This window comes from Paramisgurnus dabryanus, chromosome 15, assembly GCF_030506205.2.
Source record: "Paramisgurnus dabryanus chromosome 15, PD_genome_1.1, whole genome shotgun sequence".
Classification (NCBI taxonomy): Eukaryota; Metazoa; Chordata; class Actinopteri; order Cypriniformes; family Cobitidae; genus Paramisgurnus; species Paramisgurnus dabryanus.
Genome location: NC_133351.1, coordinates 16,788,455 through 16,808,474, shown reverse-complemented (window position 1 = coordinate 16,808,474; position 20,020 = coordinate 16,788,455). Strand labels below are relative to the sequence as shown.

The window sequence follows — 20,020 nt, the reverse complement described above, 5'->3', positions numbered from 1 at the left end:
TTTAGCTGTACACCTTGCCACACAGCAGCTTTTATGTATTATTCTGTTTTTAATTTTAATCTGTAAATAAGTTTTTATAAGCTGTCGACCCCAAAAACGAGCGTTTAAAGACACAAAAATGGAAACAGGCAACTTTTCATAGTACTTCTATTAGTAGAACTGCGTCCAATAGGGGGAAACGTAGTCGGCGATCCACTTTATTCTCCTTAAAGACAGGGTTTTACGGCTCGACAGCTTATAAAAACTTATTTCTGGGTTCTTTGGCTTGTTAGCTGTACATATTGTCACACAGCAGTTTTTAGGCATTATTCTGTTTTTTGTTATAAGCCAGAAATGACAAGGAGGCAGCCTCTCGCAATACAAAGTCAATGGAGACGGTTGGATTGTTTTCCCCCTCGGTGGGCGTGGTTTTCAGGTTATGACGCGCGGCGCTCTGTCTCTATTGCATTTTAGCAGTGAGGGCATTTTATATAATGTTGTACGTGTTGTTGTTTTTTTGTATAATTCTGTTTCGTGATTAATGTGATATGTAATGTTTTGTGTCTTTATTGTTAAAGTGTGACAGCTGGAGACCTGTTTTGAGCAACATCATCATGTCTGTTTAAACCATCCTTTTACCTTATTAAAGTGAATCCTGAATATTGTACAATAAATGAATATTTTTGTATTATACCCACGGCTCCTGCTCACTTTTACTGAGGAACGAACTTGTGCGCCTTACCGCCTTTTGGGTGTAAGGATTATTTCCCCGGGTGTAATTCCCGGGGTGGCGTAGTCGGAGTTTTATGAAAAATCTTTGCTTTCGTCATAAAGCTATCCCCCAACCCCCTCGTCATGCCACAAAATAATACATATCCAGACCTTTATTATGTTTGCCGATAGTGTGAGTCTCGCCTGTTCTAAAAACATCGAGTAACTGTCCTGGGTAAACAGCAGACATTTTCTCTGTAGTGCGTCGACGGTCGATTTACATTGAAGATGACGCACAAACTGTTTGAAGGAAAACAGCATGCCTCCCTTTATCAAATGTATCGTTTTGATGCACCTGGTGAGATAAAGGAGATCATTTTGCAATATCTGGACAGAAAGGTGAGACATGTCGGACAGTTGTGTATTTGTTGTTATATGTATTTTAATATGCCTCACAGAAAATGACATCACTGTGATACATAATAATAACAACAGTTACTCGTTAATTGTTACACTTACTTATGGTCCTACATGTATTTATTCTCTTACAAAATGAATACTGGACAGTGGTACAGTGATGAGACTATCAATATCCACATGGAAAAATACTGTTTACTACTATTTACAACGCTGTAGCAAATTGTAGGATAATTTATTTACTATGTTGAGATTCAAACACACTAAAGCAGGGCCATTCTAATGTTACCCTGAAGGGCCGGAGCACTGCATAGTTTAGCTCCAACCCTTATCAAACGTACCCACCTGTGATTGTCTAGTGATCATGAAGACCTTGATTAGCTTGCTCAGGTGTGTTTGATCAGGGTTGGAGCTGAACTATGCAGTGCTCCGGCCCTCCAGGGTAAAATTTGAATAGCCCTGCACTAAATTATCTAGGAATTTTACTATAGTTTACAATGGCAATTACCAAAGTATTTTCCCACACTTGTTTATGTGTGTACTGTAAGTACAGTACAAATGTAAGAAACCCAAATGTTGTTCCTATGATAATGCCAATTTCATGACTTGTGTTCATACAATATTTGTATAAAGATTTTTTTTCAAGTGTCCATTATTTAACACTATATGCTTCCTCATATTCTTCTTCGGGGAGACAATAGTAACGTTTTAGATTTGACCTCTAGGTCAAAGGAAGTGGCTGTTTATGTAGTCTATTAAATAAATGAGCAAAACAAGATAAGCTATTCTTCCTTAATGTGTTGATGCTGAAAATCTGTTTGGCAGAAAGGACATCCCCATGATCTAGCTGTAGATTTGGGTTGTGGAACAGGACAGAACTCTCGTCTGTGGGCACCACATTTCCAGCAGGTGGTGGGCATTGACATCAGTGAGTCTCAGCTGAAGGAGGCAAGAGCCGCGCCGGGCTTTGCTAACCTAACCTACAGGTCAGTAAAGCATGTTACACTTAAACTTAATAATGTCTTATCTCTTCTGTTCTTTGTGAATGATTTGCTGAATAAAAAATACTCATATAAAAACAAAAGCATATTTACTTATCTCATAATTTTGCATAAAGAATCATGAGGTCTTGTATGCATAACAATATTATCCCGTTTGTTCTAACTAACAGATTATTATCATCAAGTCATAATGCTCTTTTATTTACAGAGTGGGCACAGCAGAAGAATTGCCATTTCCAGATGGCTCAGTAGACCTGCTGATGGCTGCATCTGCAGCTCATTGGTTTGACCCCGAGCGTTTTTTAAAGGAGGCCACACGTGTCCTGAAGCCTCGTGGCTGCTTGGCTCTCTTTTGCTATGGAGACACCTTTAAATTCTACTATGATTCCTGTGGTGATCGACTTTATAATATATATAAGGATGTAAGCTCATGCCTTAACCATATACATATGTACATAAATCCGTTAATTGGAACAGTATAAATAAATTGCACTTTGAAACTTTGTAATTTTCTGATATAGTAAATCAGCTGTAAAGCAGGTTTAATAAGGCTTGCGTTACACTGAAACTGTTTGGTCTTCATATTCCAAAGGTTAAACTTACTGACAGCATTTTTACTTGGTTACCAATTACAATGTATGTCACCCAAGGTGAACTGTAGCCATCTCAAACTGATAACACCGATTACCTGCCATAGTACATGTATAGTCAACTGTTATCTGCCTTTTCATTTATTCTGCCAGGTAAAAGAAGTACTGACACCCTTCACAAGCAACAGGGTAGCTGTGGCCAACAATAAGCTACAGGATTTATATGAAGCCATACCCTTTCCAGATAAAGGGAGGTAATTCAAAATAAATAAATAATCAGACTTTACATTTACATGTATGCATTTGGGAGGCTCTTATATACAGTGCAAAAAAAAAAAACGTAACTTTTTATTCGTTTTTTGTATTATGTATTGTACTATTGTATCACATCCTTATTTGGTTGTGTTTCTAAATACTTAAAGGGACACAAGGCAGCATTTTTATGTTAATAAATCATCTTCGTAAGTCCGTATGTGGTTAAATGACTCATTACCGGAGGAATGAAGACACTCTCAACCGCCCGGACCGTCTGTAGGAAGAATACCCCACTTGCAAATTCGCTGTATCCGACCCGGTGTCCTTCAGTCTCGCAAAGTCTCAGATATCGCGAGAAGCAGGATCACTTTACGGCAAACAACACAGAGGCAGGCGAGCTAAACACGGCTAGCGATTTTTGCGAATGGCAGAGCCGGGGAAGAAGCATCGAAAACCCTTGACGTAAGGGAAACTTAACTGGATTGGAAATAAGCTGATAAACTTGGTTCCAAGGGGGGAGAGACAGTCGTTTTTACGACAGTGTGTTTGAAAGCATTTACTTTCAGACACTAGGGGGAGCTCGTAGAGAATTATTACGCAGACTTGCCTGGTTTCCCTTTAAAGTAGGTATTATATTGATTTGCCATATTTTGTCTGATATTCAAGTTTATCTAATACTCACTTGTGTCTTCATAAGGATTGAAGTAATTCCAGTAAAAATACAAAAGACTATCAAGGACACAGTTGGGTTTTTTGAGACATTCTCCATGTATCAAGCCTATCTGAGAGCAGAGCCCAGTGCTGCAGTCGCTCTGTTGGAGACGGCAACATCACGGTAATGACTTCATTTTGTGGAGACATCACTTAATGCTTTTTTAAGCTCACAGAAGGTTGATTGTTTGCAGTAAAAAAAAAAGATTAATTTAAAATTGATTGATGTATTCATTTTTTTCTTATTTCAAATTGCTTATATACTTGTGGTTATGTGTGGAAGACATCTTTTGATGTTCTTTGTAGTAATTGCTTGTCATTTACTCTGTTTCAGTTTTCTAGAGGAGATGAATGTGTCATCAACAGAGGCCAAACTTGAGTTAGGCTTGGACTACTTCTGTGTACTGGCGTGTAAACCTCAATGACACGTGATACCTCCAGTACTGTCACCTTTGGTCCTTAGCTAATTATTTTTATGAGAAGATTTATCTTAGATTTTTTTAAGAAGTTGTTAAATCCGTACACTTTTATAAATAATTTAATAGTGAAAAAAGTATAAATAAGTGCATTATTACATTGCTTAGAGGGACAGTTCACCCAAAAATAAACATTTTGTCGTTCTAAACTTGTTTGATTTTCTTTATTCTATAGTAATCACAAAATAACCATGGTTTTGCTGATAGTAATCAATACACAAAAAAACATGCTTACTACAGTTTACCACAATATATCCATGATTCATTTTTGTGTGTGTGGTGTCTGGGTAACCCTGTTTTCCACCATTGCTCAGAAGTTTTTTGCCCTAAAAAGAAGTTTAGTCTTTTATTCCAGAGTGAATGAGAGAGGAAACTCTATGAGCCCATAGTCCTCATTAGCACACTGCAGTTGTCTCACAGGTCTTGTGATGGAACAGGCAGATCCTGAAAACACAGATTTTCAAGATACATGCTCCTCCCCTTGTTTCCTTCTTTATAAGTTATCATGCTGGTAGTTTAATAGAAAATCTTTGCAGCTTTTTCAAATGGCTGTTCGTTTGTTTGAGGGTAAAGAACATGCATCTTCATATTGGAAGTACAGGATATCTCCTTCTGAGGAGCTCATCAGCAAGATAATGCAGTTTCTTATGAGCAATGTAAGTTTGATTTTGACCTTAAAAGTAGCATAGCTCTTTGGTGGTATATTTTAATCCGTATTTACACCGACTGACCAGTCATAAAATCTGAACCTGTATCTCGTGACCGTGTTCCTGTTTCAGGTCCTCCGCTGCATACGTTATGTGAATGAACGATCGAGCAGATTACAAAATATTGTAATATGTACAAAAAACATGCAAGAAGTGTGTATTATTTTGGCTTCTGCATTCAGAATTGACGAATGTGTCGCGGTCGTTCATTCACTCAGCGGAGGACCTGAAACCGGAACATGGTCACCCGTTGTTAAGAGTAGGCTAAATCGTAACACCACCGGTGTTTGCTCTCTAACACGCGATCCACAACCGGACGATCTGTTTTACGGACACAAAGCTGTTAAATCAATGCGTATCTGAAGGGAATTTATGGTACTGTCTATCTGAAAGTTATTTATTTAGCACGTTTTTTGCAGTTTTGTTTTATTTAGACAAAGCTCAGACCACTCTATTTTTCATAAAAAATCTTAAAATAATAGAAAAATTGCAATGACAATAAATTAGTTACATAGAACATCTAATTTAAAACAAAAACATATTCTAATAATTACACTTGTAACATATCATTACAGTGCAATTTGGAATAAATTACTGCATTTGTTTTGGGAATCATTTTACTTTATCTTCTCAGAAAGAGCAACCTTATGAGCTGGCAGTGGATGTTGGATGTGGGTCAGGACAGGGAACGTTGCTCTTGGCACCGCATTTTGCTCATGTGGTGGGGACAGACATCAGTCCTGCTCAATTGGAGATGGCACTAAAGCATGCTAGCTCCCCAAATATCACTTACAGGTAGGCAAGCCTGATTTAGGGCACTTCATGTACATCACGTGGTGTTCTTAATCCATACAGCAGGGTTCCCCAAATCTTACCCAGGAGGGCCGGAGCTCTACAGAGTTTAGGTCCAACACTAATCAAACTTACCCATCTGTGATTTTCTAGTGTGTGATCAGGGTTGGAGCTTAACTCTGTAGTGCTCCGGCCCTCCAGGGTAAGATTTGGGGAACCCTGACATACACTATGAATCAACTATGGTTTTACCTCATTATTTACTCTGCAACACAAAGGGAATGTCCAGCGGAGGAGCTGCCTTTTGAAGATGGCTCTGTGGATCTTGTGGCGTCCATGTCTGCGTTCCATTGGTTTGACCATTCACGTTTCCTTCAGGAGGCTCACCGAGTCCTGAAGCCTCATGGCTGCCTCGTGCTTCTTAACTACACTTTGGACATGGAGCTTAGTTATGGAGACTGTTCAGAGGCTTTAAACAACATCTGCAAAGAGGTGAGAATCATGTGAAGCTGATATTTCTGACTGTTTGACTGTTTAGTTGTGTGAAAACAGATTATAAAGAATGCAGTTGTAAAAAAAAATTGAAAACCTTTTGAACTTATACATGTAATATGATATTCATTTCAGACATAATAATAATAACTAACCAATGTAACACACAACTTTAATTTCACAATTTTGTTTACTATAAATTCCTCTGCATGCATTATTTATTTATATTATTTGTTCAGTATTATGCTGCCCTGTTCCCGTACCGGAACCCTTACCTAGGTCGCAGTTCTCTTGACCTTTATAAGCAAGCCTACAACTCTCTACAGTATCCAGTCAAAGAATGGTAAGAAATCTAATCTATGTTAAAACACAGTTTAAGGCACCTGGCAATAACAATCACATGTTCGTGGTACAACTTTTATAGATTATGAGTCTTTGAAAACATTTGTAGTAATTTTTTGATACTGAAAAGGAACAATGGTTGTAATTGAGGAGCTCTGTTGCAAAACCCTCTAAATGCCACCTCTGTCAAAAATTTGATAATGATATTAACCGGATGTTTTTGGCACATGATATACATTTATCAGATACCTTAACGTTAAATTTACTTAATCCCAGCCTCAAGTCATTCAGAAATACTGATTTGTTGGCAGAATCTAATACAGGGGTCTCCAACGTGGTGCCAGTGGGCACCAGGTAGCTGGCACAGAGTCTGTGAGGTGCCCACAAAAAGCACATTTGTAATATTCTCAATTGTAATATTTATTTATTACATTTTTTTTACATTAGCTTGGCTTGGTTTACGTATGTAAACATTTTAAACAATAATAAAACATATCAACAAGTAAAAAAATAAAATCAACAAGTAAAACAAAAAAGTTTTGAGTAGACAATTTCAAAAAATAAAAATGATACAGAGATTGTCTTTGTATGTAAATAGGGCTTATTAGTACCTTAAATGTACATAATGGTACCAAATGTACACTCTAAAAATGCTAGGTTATTTTCAACCCTGAAATGCATTTTGTAGAATGTATACACACCAAAATGGTACATATTAGGACTTTTATATAGGGTACCAGTGCTTTTGTACCAAACTTCCTGAGAGTATATGATGCAACTATTTTTTTAAAGGTCACTTTTATGATATTATGAATTTTTTAGTTAAACAATAACAGTCAATTCAACAGATTATTTATAAAATTGAGATCATGCAGACACAAAACTGAATTTAGATGAGGAAATTAAGAATGTACTTACATTCAGTGACACTAACTGTGTGATTCATAACTGATTTTACACTTTCATCTTCAGTTAACATGCAGTAATATTTTCCTTCACTGTGTTCATCAACATTGTGTAAGATAATGTAAGCAGAGTTGTTGTACACAAGAGTTGTGTTGGATTCTTGACCTCTTTCTTTAATCCACTGTAATGTTGAGGATCATCACATCGCAAAGTCACATCAGATCCTCGCTGGTCTTTGGGGATTAAAAAATGCAAATAAGGAGCCAGCAAAATAACAGAATAGATTAAATTGTTCTTCGCATTAATGGTATGAATTTACTAAGATTTTATAAAAGATTAGGTGCATTATTATTTTTGACTTGCATTAATCTGCTTAATGCTAGTCACATATTTATTGTTTATTTATTTATGAAATATGATAATGATAATATTGTGGGTTCAGAACAAAAAAATACCTTCCTTTGTGTACTTATGTAATATTTTATAGCTCCAAATTGATTAAGAATTCACTAGTGTCAAATGATCAAATCAAATGAAACTCCTGTCACTTACGCTTTTCTGTTTCTCACCCCTCAATATAATATGTCTTAGTCTCTTGAATAAATTAAAACGAGCATGAAATAAAATAATTTGTCTTTTTAGTCATTATCACTATTCAGAAAATTGAAAAATTATAAAAGGTTAAAATTATGAAAATATATTTTGTAGGTTTAGGTTTATAATACTCACCTTTGTAAATGCTATGACATCCATCTCTCAACATTGTAATCAGAAATAAGATTAAAAGCATTGTGTCTGTTGAAAAAGGATAGAGTAATGCAGAGTAATGAAGAGATAGAGTTATCTCTTTCGGGGATCTGAGGAAATAAAAAGCAGAAGTGCTTAAAATCTCTAAAGTGAACCATTTATAGTTCACAAACATCTGCTATTCACAAATGAAGTGGAAGTCTTTTTTTTTCAAATATACTGTGACAGGAAGCGTGTAGAATAAATTAACGTGCAGTTAGGCCTACATTATGTCAGAATCAAAGCATTAAGGATTAAAATATTAAAGCTGTGCAGATTAAAAACTTTTGGCTAGATATTTTAGTTTTTGGCTAGATATTTCAGACATATGTGACCCTGCCTGTAAAAACCCAGCTAAAGTAATTTTTTGTGTGTGATTTACTTTTTTTTTCTTTTTTTTTAAGAATCATTTTACATAATGTAAATTATTACAACAAAATTAACTGGAGTATCTTTAATATTGACTGAGTAGCCTATATGTCAAATATTGAAATGAAGTGAAATTAAACAGTAAAATTAAACATGGTCCTAATCTCATAAGATTTTTGCCTGATTTTCACACAGACAGTGTGACATGTTTTGTGTCAAATAGAATGACACAAACGTTTAATATAACATTGCACAGAATCTGTTGTAGCCTATATTTACAAATAAAAACACATAGGCCTATATTACATATCATATGACATACCAAATTACAATAGACCTATACATAAAACAATGCAACAAAATCAGGTTGACTGCTGTCTTTAGTGATTTAGCAGCCAATTATGTAGTCTACTAGATTTAAAGCGGATATGTGGGTATGGTTTTTTTAGACTGATCTTGATGCGAACATGAGATTCATTGTCTAATTGCTATAAATGAATTTATTTGAGTCTATGTTTGTCAGTTTGCTCTGAGGACAACGTTTGTTTGTTTCGGGATAATGTAGAAAGCTTAATTTAAAATACATGAACATGGGCTTATATTGAAAACAGTGTAACCGTGCAATTTTCATTGCATTTACAGTACATGTGTTACACCAGCAGATGTCCTCAGCGTCCGGTGTTTCGAGCTCTTCGAAAAAGTGAGTCAACATGACTGTTGGCTCAATTGATTCGAAGTTTCGAAAAGCTTCGTTTCTCACATCAGTAATTGACAAATGATTGTTGCTGAACTTGCGTTATGTTCTTAAGGCGGTGCTTACCTGTTTGTGCGACTTGTTCTATAACACACTTTTTTAGTTTTCTGAACACTTGAATGTTTGCGTGAACCACTGTGTGTGATTCTTTAAAACGGATAACGGTTTAAAAGAACCGATTCGCAGAAATGTACTTCGCCTTCGCAGATCGATCAATCTATGACATTAAAGTACTGCGAGAGTGATTAGTGAGCCCAGCTCTTGTTTTGCTCTCGCGGTACTATGATTTCACACGTCATCGCAGCGCCACATGAAGTCGAAAACTCAATTTTCTTATCATGATTCACTCCCACGAATGACGACATACATGACAGACACTGCTTCTGTTAACAAATAATACATATCCAGACCTTTATTATGTTTGCCGATAGTGTGAGTCTCGCCTGTTCTAAAAACATCGAGTAACTGTCCTGGGTAAACAGCAGACATTTTCTCTGTAGTGCGTCGATGGTCGATTCACATTGAAGATGACGCACAAACTGTTTGAAGGAAAACAGCATGCCTCCCTTTATCAAATGTATCGTTTTGATCCACCTGGTGAGATAAAGGAGATCATTTTGCAATATCTGGACAGAAAGGTGAGACATGTCGGACAGTTGTGTATTGTTGTTATATGTATTTTAATATGACATCATTGTGATACATAATAATAATAACAACAGTTACTCAAGTGTTTCACTTATTGATATTGGTCCTACATGTATTTATTCCCTTACAAAATGAATACTGGACAGTGTACGGTGATGAGGCTATCAATATCCACATGGAAAATACTGTTTGCTATAGTATTTACAACACTGTAGTTAATTATAGAATAATTTATTTACTATGGTGAGATTCAAACACACTAAAGTATCTAGGAATTTTACTATAGTTTATAATGGCAATTACAAAAGTATTTTGCCACACTTGTTTATGTGTGTACTGTAAGTACAGTACAAATGTAAGAAACCCAAATGTTGTTCTTATGATAATGCAAATTTCATGACTTGTGTTCATACAATATTTGTATAAAGATTTTTTTCAGGTGTCCATTATATAAGCTTCCTCATATTCTTCTTTGGGGAGACAATAGTTACGTTTAAGATTTGACCTCTAGGTCAAAGGAAGTGGCTGTTTATGTAGTCTATTAAATATATGAGCAAAACAAGATAAGCTGTTCTTCCTTAATATGTTGATGCTGAAAATCTGTTTGGCAGAAAGGACATCCCCATGAGCTAGCTGTAGATTTGGGTTGTGGAACAGGACAGAACTCTCGTCTGTGGGCACCACATTTCCAGCAGGTGGTGGGCATTGACATTAGTGAGTCTCAGCTGAAGGAGGCAAGAGCCGTGCCGGGCTTTGCTAACCTAACCTACAGGTCAGTAAAGCATGTTACACTTAAACTTAATAATGTCTTATCTCTTCTGTTCTTTGTGAATGATTTGCTGATTAAAAAATACTCATATAAAAACAAAAGCATATTTACTTATCTCATAATTCTGCATAAAGATATAACAATATTATCCCGTTTGTTCTAACTAACAGGTTATTATCATCAAGTCATAATGCTCTTTTTTTATTTACAGAGTGGGCACAGCAGAAGAATTGCCATTTCCAGATGGCTCAGTAGACCTGCTGACGGCTGCATCTGCAGCTCATTGGTTTGACCCCGAGCGTTTTTTAAAGGAGGCCACGCGTGTCCTGAAGCCTCGTGGCTGCTTGGCTCTCTTTGGCTATGGAGACAACTTTAAATTCTACTATGATTCCTGTGGTGATCGACTTAATAATATATATGAGGATGTAAGCTCATGCCTTAACCATATACATATGTACATAAATCAGTTAATTGGAGCAGTATAAATAAATTGCACTTTGAAACTTTGTAATTTTCTGATATAGTAAACCAGCTGTAGTGCAGATTTAATAAGGCTTGCGTTACACTGAAACTGTTTGGTCTTCATATTCCAAAGGTTAAACTTACTGACAGCATTTTTACTTGGTTACCAATTACAATGTATGTCACCCAAGGTGAACTGTAGCCATCTCAAACTGATAACACCGATTACCTGCCATAGTACATGTATAGTCAACTGTTATCTGCCTTTTCATTTATTCTGCCAGGTAAAAGAAGTACTGACACCCTTCACAAGCAACAGGGTAGCTGTGGCCAACAATAAGCTACAGGATTTATATGAAGCCATACCCTATCCAGATAAAGAGAGGTAAATCAAAATAAATAAATAATCAGACTTTACATTTACATGTATGCATTTGGGAGGCTTTTATATACAGTGCAAAAAAAAAAAAAAAAACGTAACTTTTTATTCGTTTTTTGTATTATGTATTGTACTATTGTATCACATCCTTATTTGGTTGTGTTTCTAAATACTTAAAGGGACACAAGGCAGCATTTTTATGTTAATAAATCATCTTAGTAAGTCGGTATATGGTTAAATGACTCATTACCGGACGAATGAAGACACTTTCGGCCACCCCTACCGTCTGTAGGAAGAATACCCCACTTGCAAATTCGCTGTATCCGACCCGGTGTCCTTCAGTCTCGCAAAGTCTCAGATATCGCGAGAAGCAGGATCACTTTACGGCAAACAACACAGAGGCAGGTGAGCTAAACACGGCTAGCGATTTTTGCAAATGGCAGAGCCGGGGAAGAAGAATCGAAAACCCTTGACGGAAGGGAAACATAACTGGATTGGAAATAAGCTGATAAACTTGGTTCCGAGGGGGGAGGGACAACAGTTAATTTTTACGACAGTGTGTTTGAAAGCATTTACTTTCAGACACTAGGGGGAGCTCGTAGAGAAATATTACGCAGACTTGCCTGGTTTCCCTTTAAAGTATGTATTATATTGATTTGCCATATTTTGTCTGATATTCAAGTTTATCTAATACTCACTTGTGTCTTCATAAGGATTGAAGTAATTCCAGTAAAAATACAAACGACTATCAAGGACACAGTTGGGTTTTTTGAGACATTCTCCATGTATCAAGCCTATCTGAGAGCAGAGCCCAGTGCTGCAGTCGCTCTGTTGGAGACGGCAACATCACGGTAATGACTTCATTTTGTGGAGACATCACTTTATGCTTTTTTTAAGCTCATAGAAGGTTGATTGTTTGCAGTAAAAAATTATTCATTTAAAATTGATTGATGTATTCATTTTTTTCTTATTTCAAATTGCTTATATACTTGTGGTTATGTGTGGAAGACATCTTTTGATGTTCTTTCTTTGTAGTAATTGCTTGTCATTTACTCTGTTTCAGTTTTCTAGAGGAGATGAATGTGTCATCAACAGAGGCCAAACTTGAGTTAGGCTTGGACTACTTCTGTTTACTGGCGTGTAAACCTCACTGACACGTGATACCTCCAGTACTGTCACCTTTGGTCCTTAGCTAATTATTTTTATGAGAAGATTTATCTTAGATTTTTTTTAAGAAAAGTTGTTAAATCCGTACATTTTTATAAATAATTTAATAATAATTATTAATAATAATAATTTAAGTGAAAAAAGTATAAATAAGTGCATTATTACATTGCTTAGAGGGACAGTTCACCCAAAATAAACATTTTGTCGTTCTAAACTTGTTTGATTTTCTTTATTCTATAGTAACCACAAAATAACCATGGTTTTGCTGATAGTAATCAATACACCAAAAAAACATGCTTACTACAGTTAACCACAATATATCCATGGTTCATTTTTGTGTGGGTGGTGTCTAACCCTGTTTTCCACCATTGCTCAGAAGTTTTTACCCTTAAAAAGAAGTTTAGTCTTTTATTCCAGAGTGAATGAGAGAGGAAACTCTTGTGTGTGAGCCCATAGTCCTCATTAGCACACTGCAGTTGTCTCACAGGTCTTGTGATGGAACAGGCAGAGCCTGAAAACACAGATTTCCAAGATACATGCCCCTCCCATTGTTTGCTTCTCTATAAGTTATCATGCTGGTAGTTTAATAGAAAATCTTTGCAGCTTTTTCAAATGGCTGTTCGTTTGTTTGAGGGTAAAGAACATGCATCTTCATATTGGAAGTACAGGATATCTCCTTCTGAGGAGCTCATCAGCAAGATAATGCAGTTTCTTATGAGCAATGTAAGTTTGATTTTGACCTTAAAAGTAGCATAGCTCTTTGGTGGTATATTTTTAATCCGTATTTACACCGACCGATCGAGCAGATTACAAAATATTGTAATAGCCTATGTACAATGCAAGAAGTCTTTATTATTTTGGCTTCTGTATTCAGAATTGACGAATGTGTCGCGGTCGTTCATTCACTCAGCGGAGGACCTGAAACCGGAACATGGTCCCCCGTTGTTAAGTCACGAGTAGGCTAAATCGTAACACCACCAGCCGGTGTTTGCTCTCTAACACGCGATCCACAACCGGACGATCTGTTTTACGGACACAAAGCTGTTAAATCAATGCGCATCTGAAGGGAATTTATGGTACTGTCTATCTGAAAGTACCCGCGTGTAGCGCCATCTGCTGTAAGAGAGTGGATTTGCGCTTTTATTCAGCATGTTTTTGCAGAAGTTTTGTTTTAGTTAGACAAAGCTCAGATTACTCTATTTTTCATTAAAAATCTTTAAATAATAGAAAAATTGCAATGACAATAAATAAGTTACATAGAACATCTAATTTAAAACAAAAACATATTCTAATAAATACACGTGTAAAATATCATTACAATGCAATTTGCTGCATAATTACTGCATTTGTTTTGGGAATTTTACTTTCTCTTCTCAGAAAGGGCAACCTTATGAGCTGGCAGTGGATGTTGGATGTGGGTCAGGGCAGGGAACGTTGCTCTTGGCACCGCATTTTGCTCATGTGGTGGGGACAGACATCAGTCCTGCTCAATTGGAGATGGCACTAAAGCATGCTAGCTCCCCAAATATCACTTACAGGTAGGCAAGCCTGATTTAGGGCACTTCATGTACATCACGTGGTGTTCTTAATCCATACAGCAGGGTTCCCCAAATCTTACCCAGGAGGGCCGGAGCACTACAGAGTTTAGGTCCAACACTAATCAAACTTACCCATCTGTGATTTTCTAGTGTGTGATCAGGGTTGGAGCTTAACTCTGCAGTGCTCCGGCCCTCCAGGGTAAGATTTGGGGAACCCTGACATACACTATGAATCAACTATGGTTTTACCTCATTATTTACTCTGCAACACAAAGGGAATGTCCAGCGGAGGAGCTGCCTTTTGAAGATGGCTCTGTGGATCTTGTGGCGTCCATGTCTGCTTTCCATTGGTTTGACCATTCACGTTTCCTTCAGGAGGCTCACAGAGTCCTGAAGCCTCATGGCTGCCTCGTGCTTCTTAACTACACTTTGGACATGGAGCTTAGTTATGGAGACTGTTCAGAGGCTTTAAACAACATCTGCAAAGAGGTGAGAATCATGTGAAGCTGATATTTCTGACTGTTTGACTGTTTAGTTGTGTGAAAACAGATTATAAAGAATTCAGTTGTAAAAAAAAATGTGAAATCCCTTTTGAACTTATACATGTAATATGATATTCATTTCAGACATAATAATAATAACTAACCAATGTAACACACAACTTTAATTTCACAATTTTGTTTACTATAAATTCCTCTGCATGCATTATTTATTTATATTATTTGTTCAGTATTATGCTGCCCTGTTCCCGTACCGGAACCCTTACCTAGGTCGCAGTTCTCTTGACCTTTATAAGCAAGCCTACAACTCTCTACAGTATCCAGTCAAAGAATGGTAAGAAATCTAATCTATGTTAAAACACAGTTTAAGGCACCTGGCAATAACAATCACATGTTTGTGGTACAACTTTTATAGATTATGAGTCTTTGAAAACATTTGTAGTAATTTTTTGATACTGAAAAGGAACAATGGTTGTAATTGAGGTTGCAAAACCCTCTAAATGCCACCTCTGTCAAAAATTAGATAATAATATAAACCGAATGCTTTTGGCACATAATATACATTTATCAGATACTTTAACATTAAATTCACTTAATCCCACCCTCAAGTCATTCAGAAATATTGATTTGTTGGCAGAATCTAATACAGGGGTCTCCAACGTGGTGCCAGTCGGCACCAGGTACCTGGCACAGAGTCTGTGAGGTGCCCGCAAAAAGCACATTTGTAATATTCTCCATTGTAATATTTATTTATTACATATTTTTATATTAGCTTGGCTTGGCTTACGTATGTAAACATTTTAAACAATAATAAAACATATCAACAAGTAAAAAAATAAAATCAACAAGTAAAACAAAAAAGTTTTGAGTAGACTATATCAAAAAGTAGCCCTCCAGATTGTTTTATCTATTGTGGTGGCCCTTGCTCACAAAAAGGTTGGAGACCCCTGATCTAATAATTCTGATAAAAAAAATGCTTATTTACAAGAAAACTTGTCAGACGCACTTAGAGGGTTTTGCATCTGAGCTCTTCAATCATTTGCTTGGTGTAAAATAATGACATTGTGAGACAAATGTAGAGACAAAGCTTATGTTCTTTACAAATTAACAGAAATTTGGACCTTTGGATTATTCTGGTAGATATACAGCTAACTGTTAAAAATACAAACCTTAAAGACTTTGGTTAAAAAGTTTTTTTTTTAATTGGAGCAAGTTTTTATTTTAAATTTTCTAAATATGTGTTTTTATAGGCAGGAGACTTTTTGGGTGAAAAAAACTGTATCTGTATCTCACTACATTGGCATGGTAGAGTCATTTTCCAGCTTTCAGGCTCTCTTAAATAAAGATCCAGAAGAGGCCAGACGACTTTCACAAGACATCACACAAAGGTATTATTAGACTTTTCTACAGGTGTTCATGTAAAGTCTATATCACATATTTCTGTGTGTGTTCCACTGTCGCTTTCTCTTCCTTTCTCTGTCTCTGTCTTTCTCTCTTCCCTAAAGACTGTTGCGTGCAATGGGCGTGACGTCATCAGACACAGAAGTTGTCATGGGAGTAAAACATTTCTATGTGCTGGCCTGCAAACCTGCAGAAGACTGATATTTTTTGTTTTCATTGTGTCAGTGCTGTAACAGAATGGCAGTCATCTGATTTTCTAACATTTTAAAAAATGTTGTAATGAATTGTTAGCGGTGCTAAATAGTGGAAAGGTGAGGGTTACAGGTTGTTCAGGTACAACATATGTCCAATAGTATACCATTAGGGCATTGAAGTATATACTGTATAGTCAAGTCTTGCTTCATAGCATACGGTAGTCAGACAGAAAAAGATTGAAAATATATTTGAAAGCACATCCACTAGAGGGCAGTGATGTCTTGTGCATGCAGTCCATATGAAAACCATTTCTGCTAAACATTGTCCCACTGTGCTCACAATCTAGCAATTCCACGCTACAATGATTAAACACAGACTCGATGCATAGCTTCATAACACACAGCGAGAAAAAGCAAACTGAGAGTGACATTTCTGTAAACTTGAAAATGTTTTAAGTATTTTGAATAATCTTAATGTTACATTTGTTTGTATGAGCTGCTCAGATGGAGAGGTTTAACTTTATATCTCATTTCAAACACAATTACTCAGACACAAAAAAGTCAGATGACTAAGACATTTGTTTACTATACAAACTTTGAAATGTGATGTATTATTTGATTTCTCTCTCCATATACCCCACATAAGGCATAAGGTTCTAGTTACGTGTAAGAAAGTGTGTTAGTGGTTTGACATTGTTTGTCTTTGTGCCAGTTACGAGGAATGGCAGAGAGTAAAAGCAGGGAACGAATGGCAGGAAGTGTGTATTCATATAACTTTCCTAGAAAAGTAATGCACAAACTTATCCCTATCGAATGACAGCACATGATACAGTGAGTGTAAGAGAATAGTGTCAGCACACATATGACAGAAATGACAGGTGGCACTACACAACGTATAGATGAATTGACACTTCTGTTACAATTATAAAGTCTATGTTCTGCACCCAGCGTTTAGGAATTCCCTTATTACAATAAGAATAAACATAACAAATTTTATGCAAAATTTTCTATGCAAAGTGCAGTTTACCAACTTCTGTCATGAAAAGCTACAGTAATCCAAATTAATGTTCATTTAGATAACAGTAATGGACTGAGCAATTCCAATGGATGTGACCTTTGCACTTGAAATATAAATTCTCACAGAATGCATTTATTACCAATATATTAAACCATCTGCTTTTATTTTTCTAAACCCCTGATGTCCAGACATAAAAAATTTGAATGAGGGAAACGTGCATGCTTTTTAGATGTGACAAAAAGTTTTTGGGACAATTCTGTAAATGAAAAGGCAAACCAGAAGAAAACAAATGGAGAAAGGACGACTCTTTAAAGAACATTTCATTTTGTATTTGTATGCACATTTATAAGGAAGAAACAATGTTATGAATGTGACATTTCTCTTTTATGGACATGATAATTCTGAAATTTGCATCTATTGAAAATACTAATAAAAACAATGCGTTATTAACTTTAACAGAGACTTTGCATGGGTATTTAAACCACCAAATATTGACATCTGAAATATCATTATATACTTTACTTTTTGTAATAAGGTTGACATTTGCATTGGATTGCCCAACTTGTTTACATACAAAATTGTTTACACAATTTTACAGCTCAAAAAAAATTATGTATCAAAGAATTCGTGCTTTAACAAAAAAAGCAAAACTGTCCAGAATGCCTTGCCTCATAACGTCCATTATTAGTACATTGCTGTAAACATGATTTTATAAATTGGGGGATGAATCTGAAAGATTTTCTGTGGTTATTGGCAGTATTCCACAGATTCTGTTCATTGAACAAAACGTAACCTGAAAGGTGACTCAAAAAACACTGTTGTGCTTCTGTGGAGGAAAGGTTTTCCTTTTGGCAGATGTGAAGTCCTGATAATAATACTTAATGCACAGCAGAAACATGATTCTGCAAGTAAAGAATACCACAATTTTCAGTATAGCTCAGCAGACGCCTCTGACAATTCTGCAAAATTAGACACTTTTTACTGCACATATTGTGTTGCTCTACTCAACCTCCTTTTGTCTGTGTTTTGACATTGAAGTGTTACAGTACAGTTACAACATTGTGTGACCCATCAAACAGCACATTTTAATCCACTGTGAAATAATTTAATCCTCCTGAGTTGATGGGGTTGAGCTGTTATGTTGAATCATCTGCACTTTTACAGAACGTTTGCTCAATGTCTAAAAAATAAAATTTCTCATGTTAATGTTTTATGTTATGTTTAATTACACCTTTTTACACGACATGAGCAGGTCCTCAAAGTGACAGTCAAACATTCATAACTCAAGAGCACTCATAGTAGAATAGAAAATGTGTTTGCTTTATTCAGTTCTTTTTAAATGAAGCTCAGTTGCTTTACTGTTGCAAAAAAAAAAACTGTTTAGCACCATCTAATAAAGCTTTATTTAAATATTTCCTGTATTATCTAAAAAAAAAATGTGTATATTTTGCACTGAAATCTACAGTATTTGTCTAGTTCTAAACAATGACTTTTCAAAGTACAGTACATGAAACTACATGGCTGTGTTGTTTATAAAGGAATCTATGTGTTCATTACCAAGAAAAGACTGAATACTTCAGAGCCTTTTTTTGTATAATTAGTCCCTCAAGAAACGGGGAATACCTTCATCTGTTACAACTGAGATGTCTAAGGCATCACTTTGAGAGAGATACAAATTTTAATAAGTAAAATCAATAAAATAATAAGTATAGTATAGTTTGCAACTTGATTTTCATCTATTCTTTGAGACAACGTTAGTAAAGGAGATTTAAAATAAACTAGCCACTGATCTTTGACATAAGTGCACACTACACTCCATTCATTCATACCCATACTGCATTGCTGTCAAAAATAGATGAAGAAAACTTCCATTCAGAGCATCCAGTTTTAGTTTATATTTTCTTTTGCATAATCTTTGTTAAATAAACACATCCATCCCATTATTCATCTATACTATTATGGCTTGTAATTTATTGTAAAATCAGTCATGTTGTGGTTGTTTTAAAATAGTAAGTGATGTGATATAGATATTAGCAGTGAAAATACTCTCTATTAAGTAGACATGTAATGTAATAAATATGTGAAATTATGTCTCATCAATAAATTACACTGTTAAAAATACTGTAGAAACTATTACTGGCAGTTGTTTGCAAGTACTATAGATTATATGTTATTTACTGGCAAAAGTTTGTTTAAAGTTGAAAAGCGGGGTGCATGATTTTTTAAAAACACTTTGGAAAAGAGAGTCTGGCCGAGTACTAAAACACACTTGTTGCCAATCAGCAGTAAGGTGCGTGTCTTCTAACCCACATTGTTGCCTAGGTTGCATATGTGGGGGGCGGGACTATCAAAAGAAGGTCCAGATTCTATTGGGGTAGGGGCGTGTTTGTTTAGGTGATTTCAAATGTCAATATTGGCTTATAGAGATCGTGCATCCTGCCTTTAAATGAACATTAAACAATAATGCTGTAGTTATGCATCTGTTTGCCAGTAACTAACTGTAGATTTAAATGTATGTTATTTACTATCAACAGTTTGTTCAAAGTTAAATGAACATTAAACATTAACATCTACAGTTAGTTACTGGCAAACAGTTGGATAACTACAGCAATTTTTACAGTGTAGGCTATGTCTCATAATCAAATTATGATAGGAG

At 35.9% G+C, this 20,020-nt stretch overlaps 5 protein-coding genes across 7 annotated transcripts in view; 4 read left to right on the top strand and 1 right to left on the bottom strand.

Annotated features, from left to right (window-relative positions):
• The window catches only part of LOC135733259 (uncharacterized), a 28,469-nt gene extending 18,998 nt beyond the window's left edge, over positions 1 to 9,471 (bottom strand). Inside the window, exons 1-2 of the mRNA XM_065251658.2 lie at positions 8,109 to 9,471; positions 7,392 to 7,612 (exon numbers count right to left, since the gene is read on the bottom strand). The gene's annotated coding sequence lies outside the window, so the exon portion shown is untranslated. The remainder of the gene's footprint in view (positions 1 to 7,391; positions 7,613 to 8,108) is intronic.
• On the top strand, positions 437 to 4,254 carry LOC135733258 (putative methyltransferase DDB_G0268948). Its single transcript, XM_065251656.2, has 6 exons — positions 437 to 1,089; positions 1,933 to 2,093; positions 2,317 to 2,530; positions 2,852 to 2,952; positions 3,651 to 3,788; positions 3,999 to 4,254. Exons 1-6 carry the CDS (start codon positions 979 to 981, stop codon positions 4,087 to 4,089), a joined length of 816 nt encoding a protein of 271 aa, XP_065107728.1. The 5' UTR covers positions 437 to 978; the 3' UTR covers positions 4,090 to 4,254.
• LOC135733261 (putative methyltransferase DDB_G0268948) lies at positions 4,503 to 6,478 on the top strand. 2 transcript variants are annotated; one of them, XM_065251660.2, is made up of 4 exons: positions 4,503 to 4,796; positions 5,482 to 5,642; positions 5,918 to 6,131; positions 6,371 to 6,478. In XM_065251660.2, the coding sequence occupies exons 1-4, from the start codon at positions 4,686 to 4,688 to the stop codon at positions 6,476 to 6,478; spliced, it is 594 nt and encodes a 197-aa protein (XP_065107732.1). In that variant the 5' UTR covers positions 4,503 to 4,685. The 2 variants fall into 2 exon arrangements, with proteins under 2 accessions (XP_065107732.1, XP_065107734.1); XM_065251662.2 differs by lacking the exon at positions 4,503 to 4,796 and adding an exon at positions 4,812 to 5,222.
• Positions 9,472 to 9,647: 176 nt separating the features above from the next.
• Positions 9,648 to 12,927, top strand: LOC135733257 (putative methyltransferase DDB_G0268948). The gene is made up of 6 exons (XM_065251655.2): positions 9,648 to 9,926; positions 10,548 to 10,708; positions 10,917 to 11,130; positions 11,452 to 11,552; positions 12,260 to 12,397; positions 12,610 to 12,927. Exons 1-6 carry the CDS (start codon positions 9,816 to 9,818, stop codon positions 12,698 to 12,700), a joined length of 816 nt encoding a protein of 271 aa, XP_065107727.1. The 5' UTR covers positions 9,648 to 9,815; the 3' UTR covers positions 12,701 to 12,927.
• A 147-nt stretch (positions 12,928 to 13,074) lies between these two features.
• LOC135733256 (putative methyltransferase DDB_G0268948) lies at positions 13,075 to 18,570 on the top strand. 2 transcript variants are annotated; one of them, XM_065251652.2, is made up of 6 exons: positions 13,075 to 13,436; positions 14,091 to 14,251; positions 14,527 to 14,740; positions 14,982 to 15,085; positions 16,002 to 16,139; positions 16,257 to 18,570. In XM_065251652.2, exons 1-6 carry the CDS (start codon positions 13,326 to 13,328, stop codon positions 16,351 to 16,353), a joined length of 825 nt encoding a protein of 274 aa, XP_065107724.1. In that variant the 5' UTR covers positions 13,075 to 13,325; the 3' UTR covers positions 16,354 to 18,570. The 2 variants fall into 2 exon arrangements, with proteins under 2 accessions (XP_065107724.1, XP_065107726.1); XM_065251654.2 differs by lacking the exon at positions 13,075 to 13,436 and adding an exon at positions 13,535 to 13,789.
• Positions 18,571 to 20,020: the final 1,450 nt, after the last annotated feature.

Excerpts from the sequence above, each read along its gene's own strand:
- LOC135733258 (XM_065251656.2), top strand. The coding sequence starts at position 979 with ATGACGCACAAACTGTTTGAAGGAAAACAGCATGCCTCCCTTTATCAA. Across the intron at positions 2,094-2,316 it reads TTTGCTAACCTAACCTACAG|AGTGGGCACAGCAGAAGAAT; the intron begins GTCAGTAAAGCA and ends TTTTATTTACAG. Across the intron at positions 2,953-3,650 it reads CCCTTTCCAGATAAAGGGAG|GATTGAAGTAATTCCAGTAA; the intron begins GTAATTCAAAAT and ends TGTCTTCATAAG.
- LOC135733261 (XM_065251660.2), top strand. The coding sequence starts at position 4,686 with ATGGCTGTTCGTTTGTTTGAGGGTAAAGAACATGCATCTTCATATTGG. Across the intron at positions 4,797-5,481 it reads TGCAGTTTCTTATGAGCAAT|AAAGAGCAACCTTATGAGCT; the intron begins GTAAGTTTGATT and ends TTATCTTCTCAG. Across the intron at positions 5,643-5,917 it reads TCCCCAAATATCACTTACAG|GGAATGTCCAGCGGAGGAGC; the intron begins GTAGGCAAGCCT and ends TGCAACACAAAG.
- LOC135733257 (XM_065251655.2), top strand. The coding sequence starts at position 9,816 with ATGACGCACAAACTGTTTGAAGGAAAACAGCATGCCTCCCTTTATCAA. Across the intron at positions 11,131-11,451 it reads TTAATAATATATATGAGGAT|GTAAAAGAAGTACTGACACC; the intron begins GTAAGCTCATGC and ends TTATTCTGCCAG. Across the intron at positions 11,553-12,259 it reads CCCTATCCAGATAAAGAGAG|GATTGAAGTAATTCCAGTAA; the intron begins GTAAATCAAAAT and ends TGTCTTCATAAG.
- LOC135733256 (XM_065251652.2), top strand. The coding sequence starts at position 13,326 with ATGGCTGTTCGTTTGTTTGAGGGTAAAGAACATGCATCTTCATATTGG. Across the intron at positions 13,437-14,090 it reads TGCAGTTTCTTATGAGCAAT|AAAGGGCAACCTTATGAGCT; the intron begins GTAAGTTTGATT and ends TTCTCTTCTCAG. Across the intron at positions 14,741-14,981 it reads TAAACAACATCTGCAAAGAG|TATTATGCTGCCCTGTTCCC; the intron begins GTGAGAATCATG and ends TTATTTGTTCAG.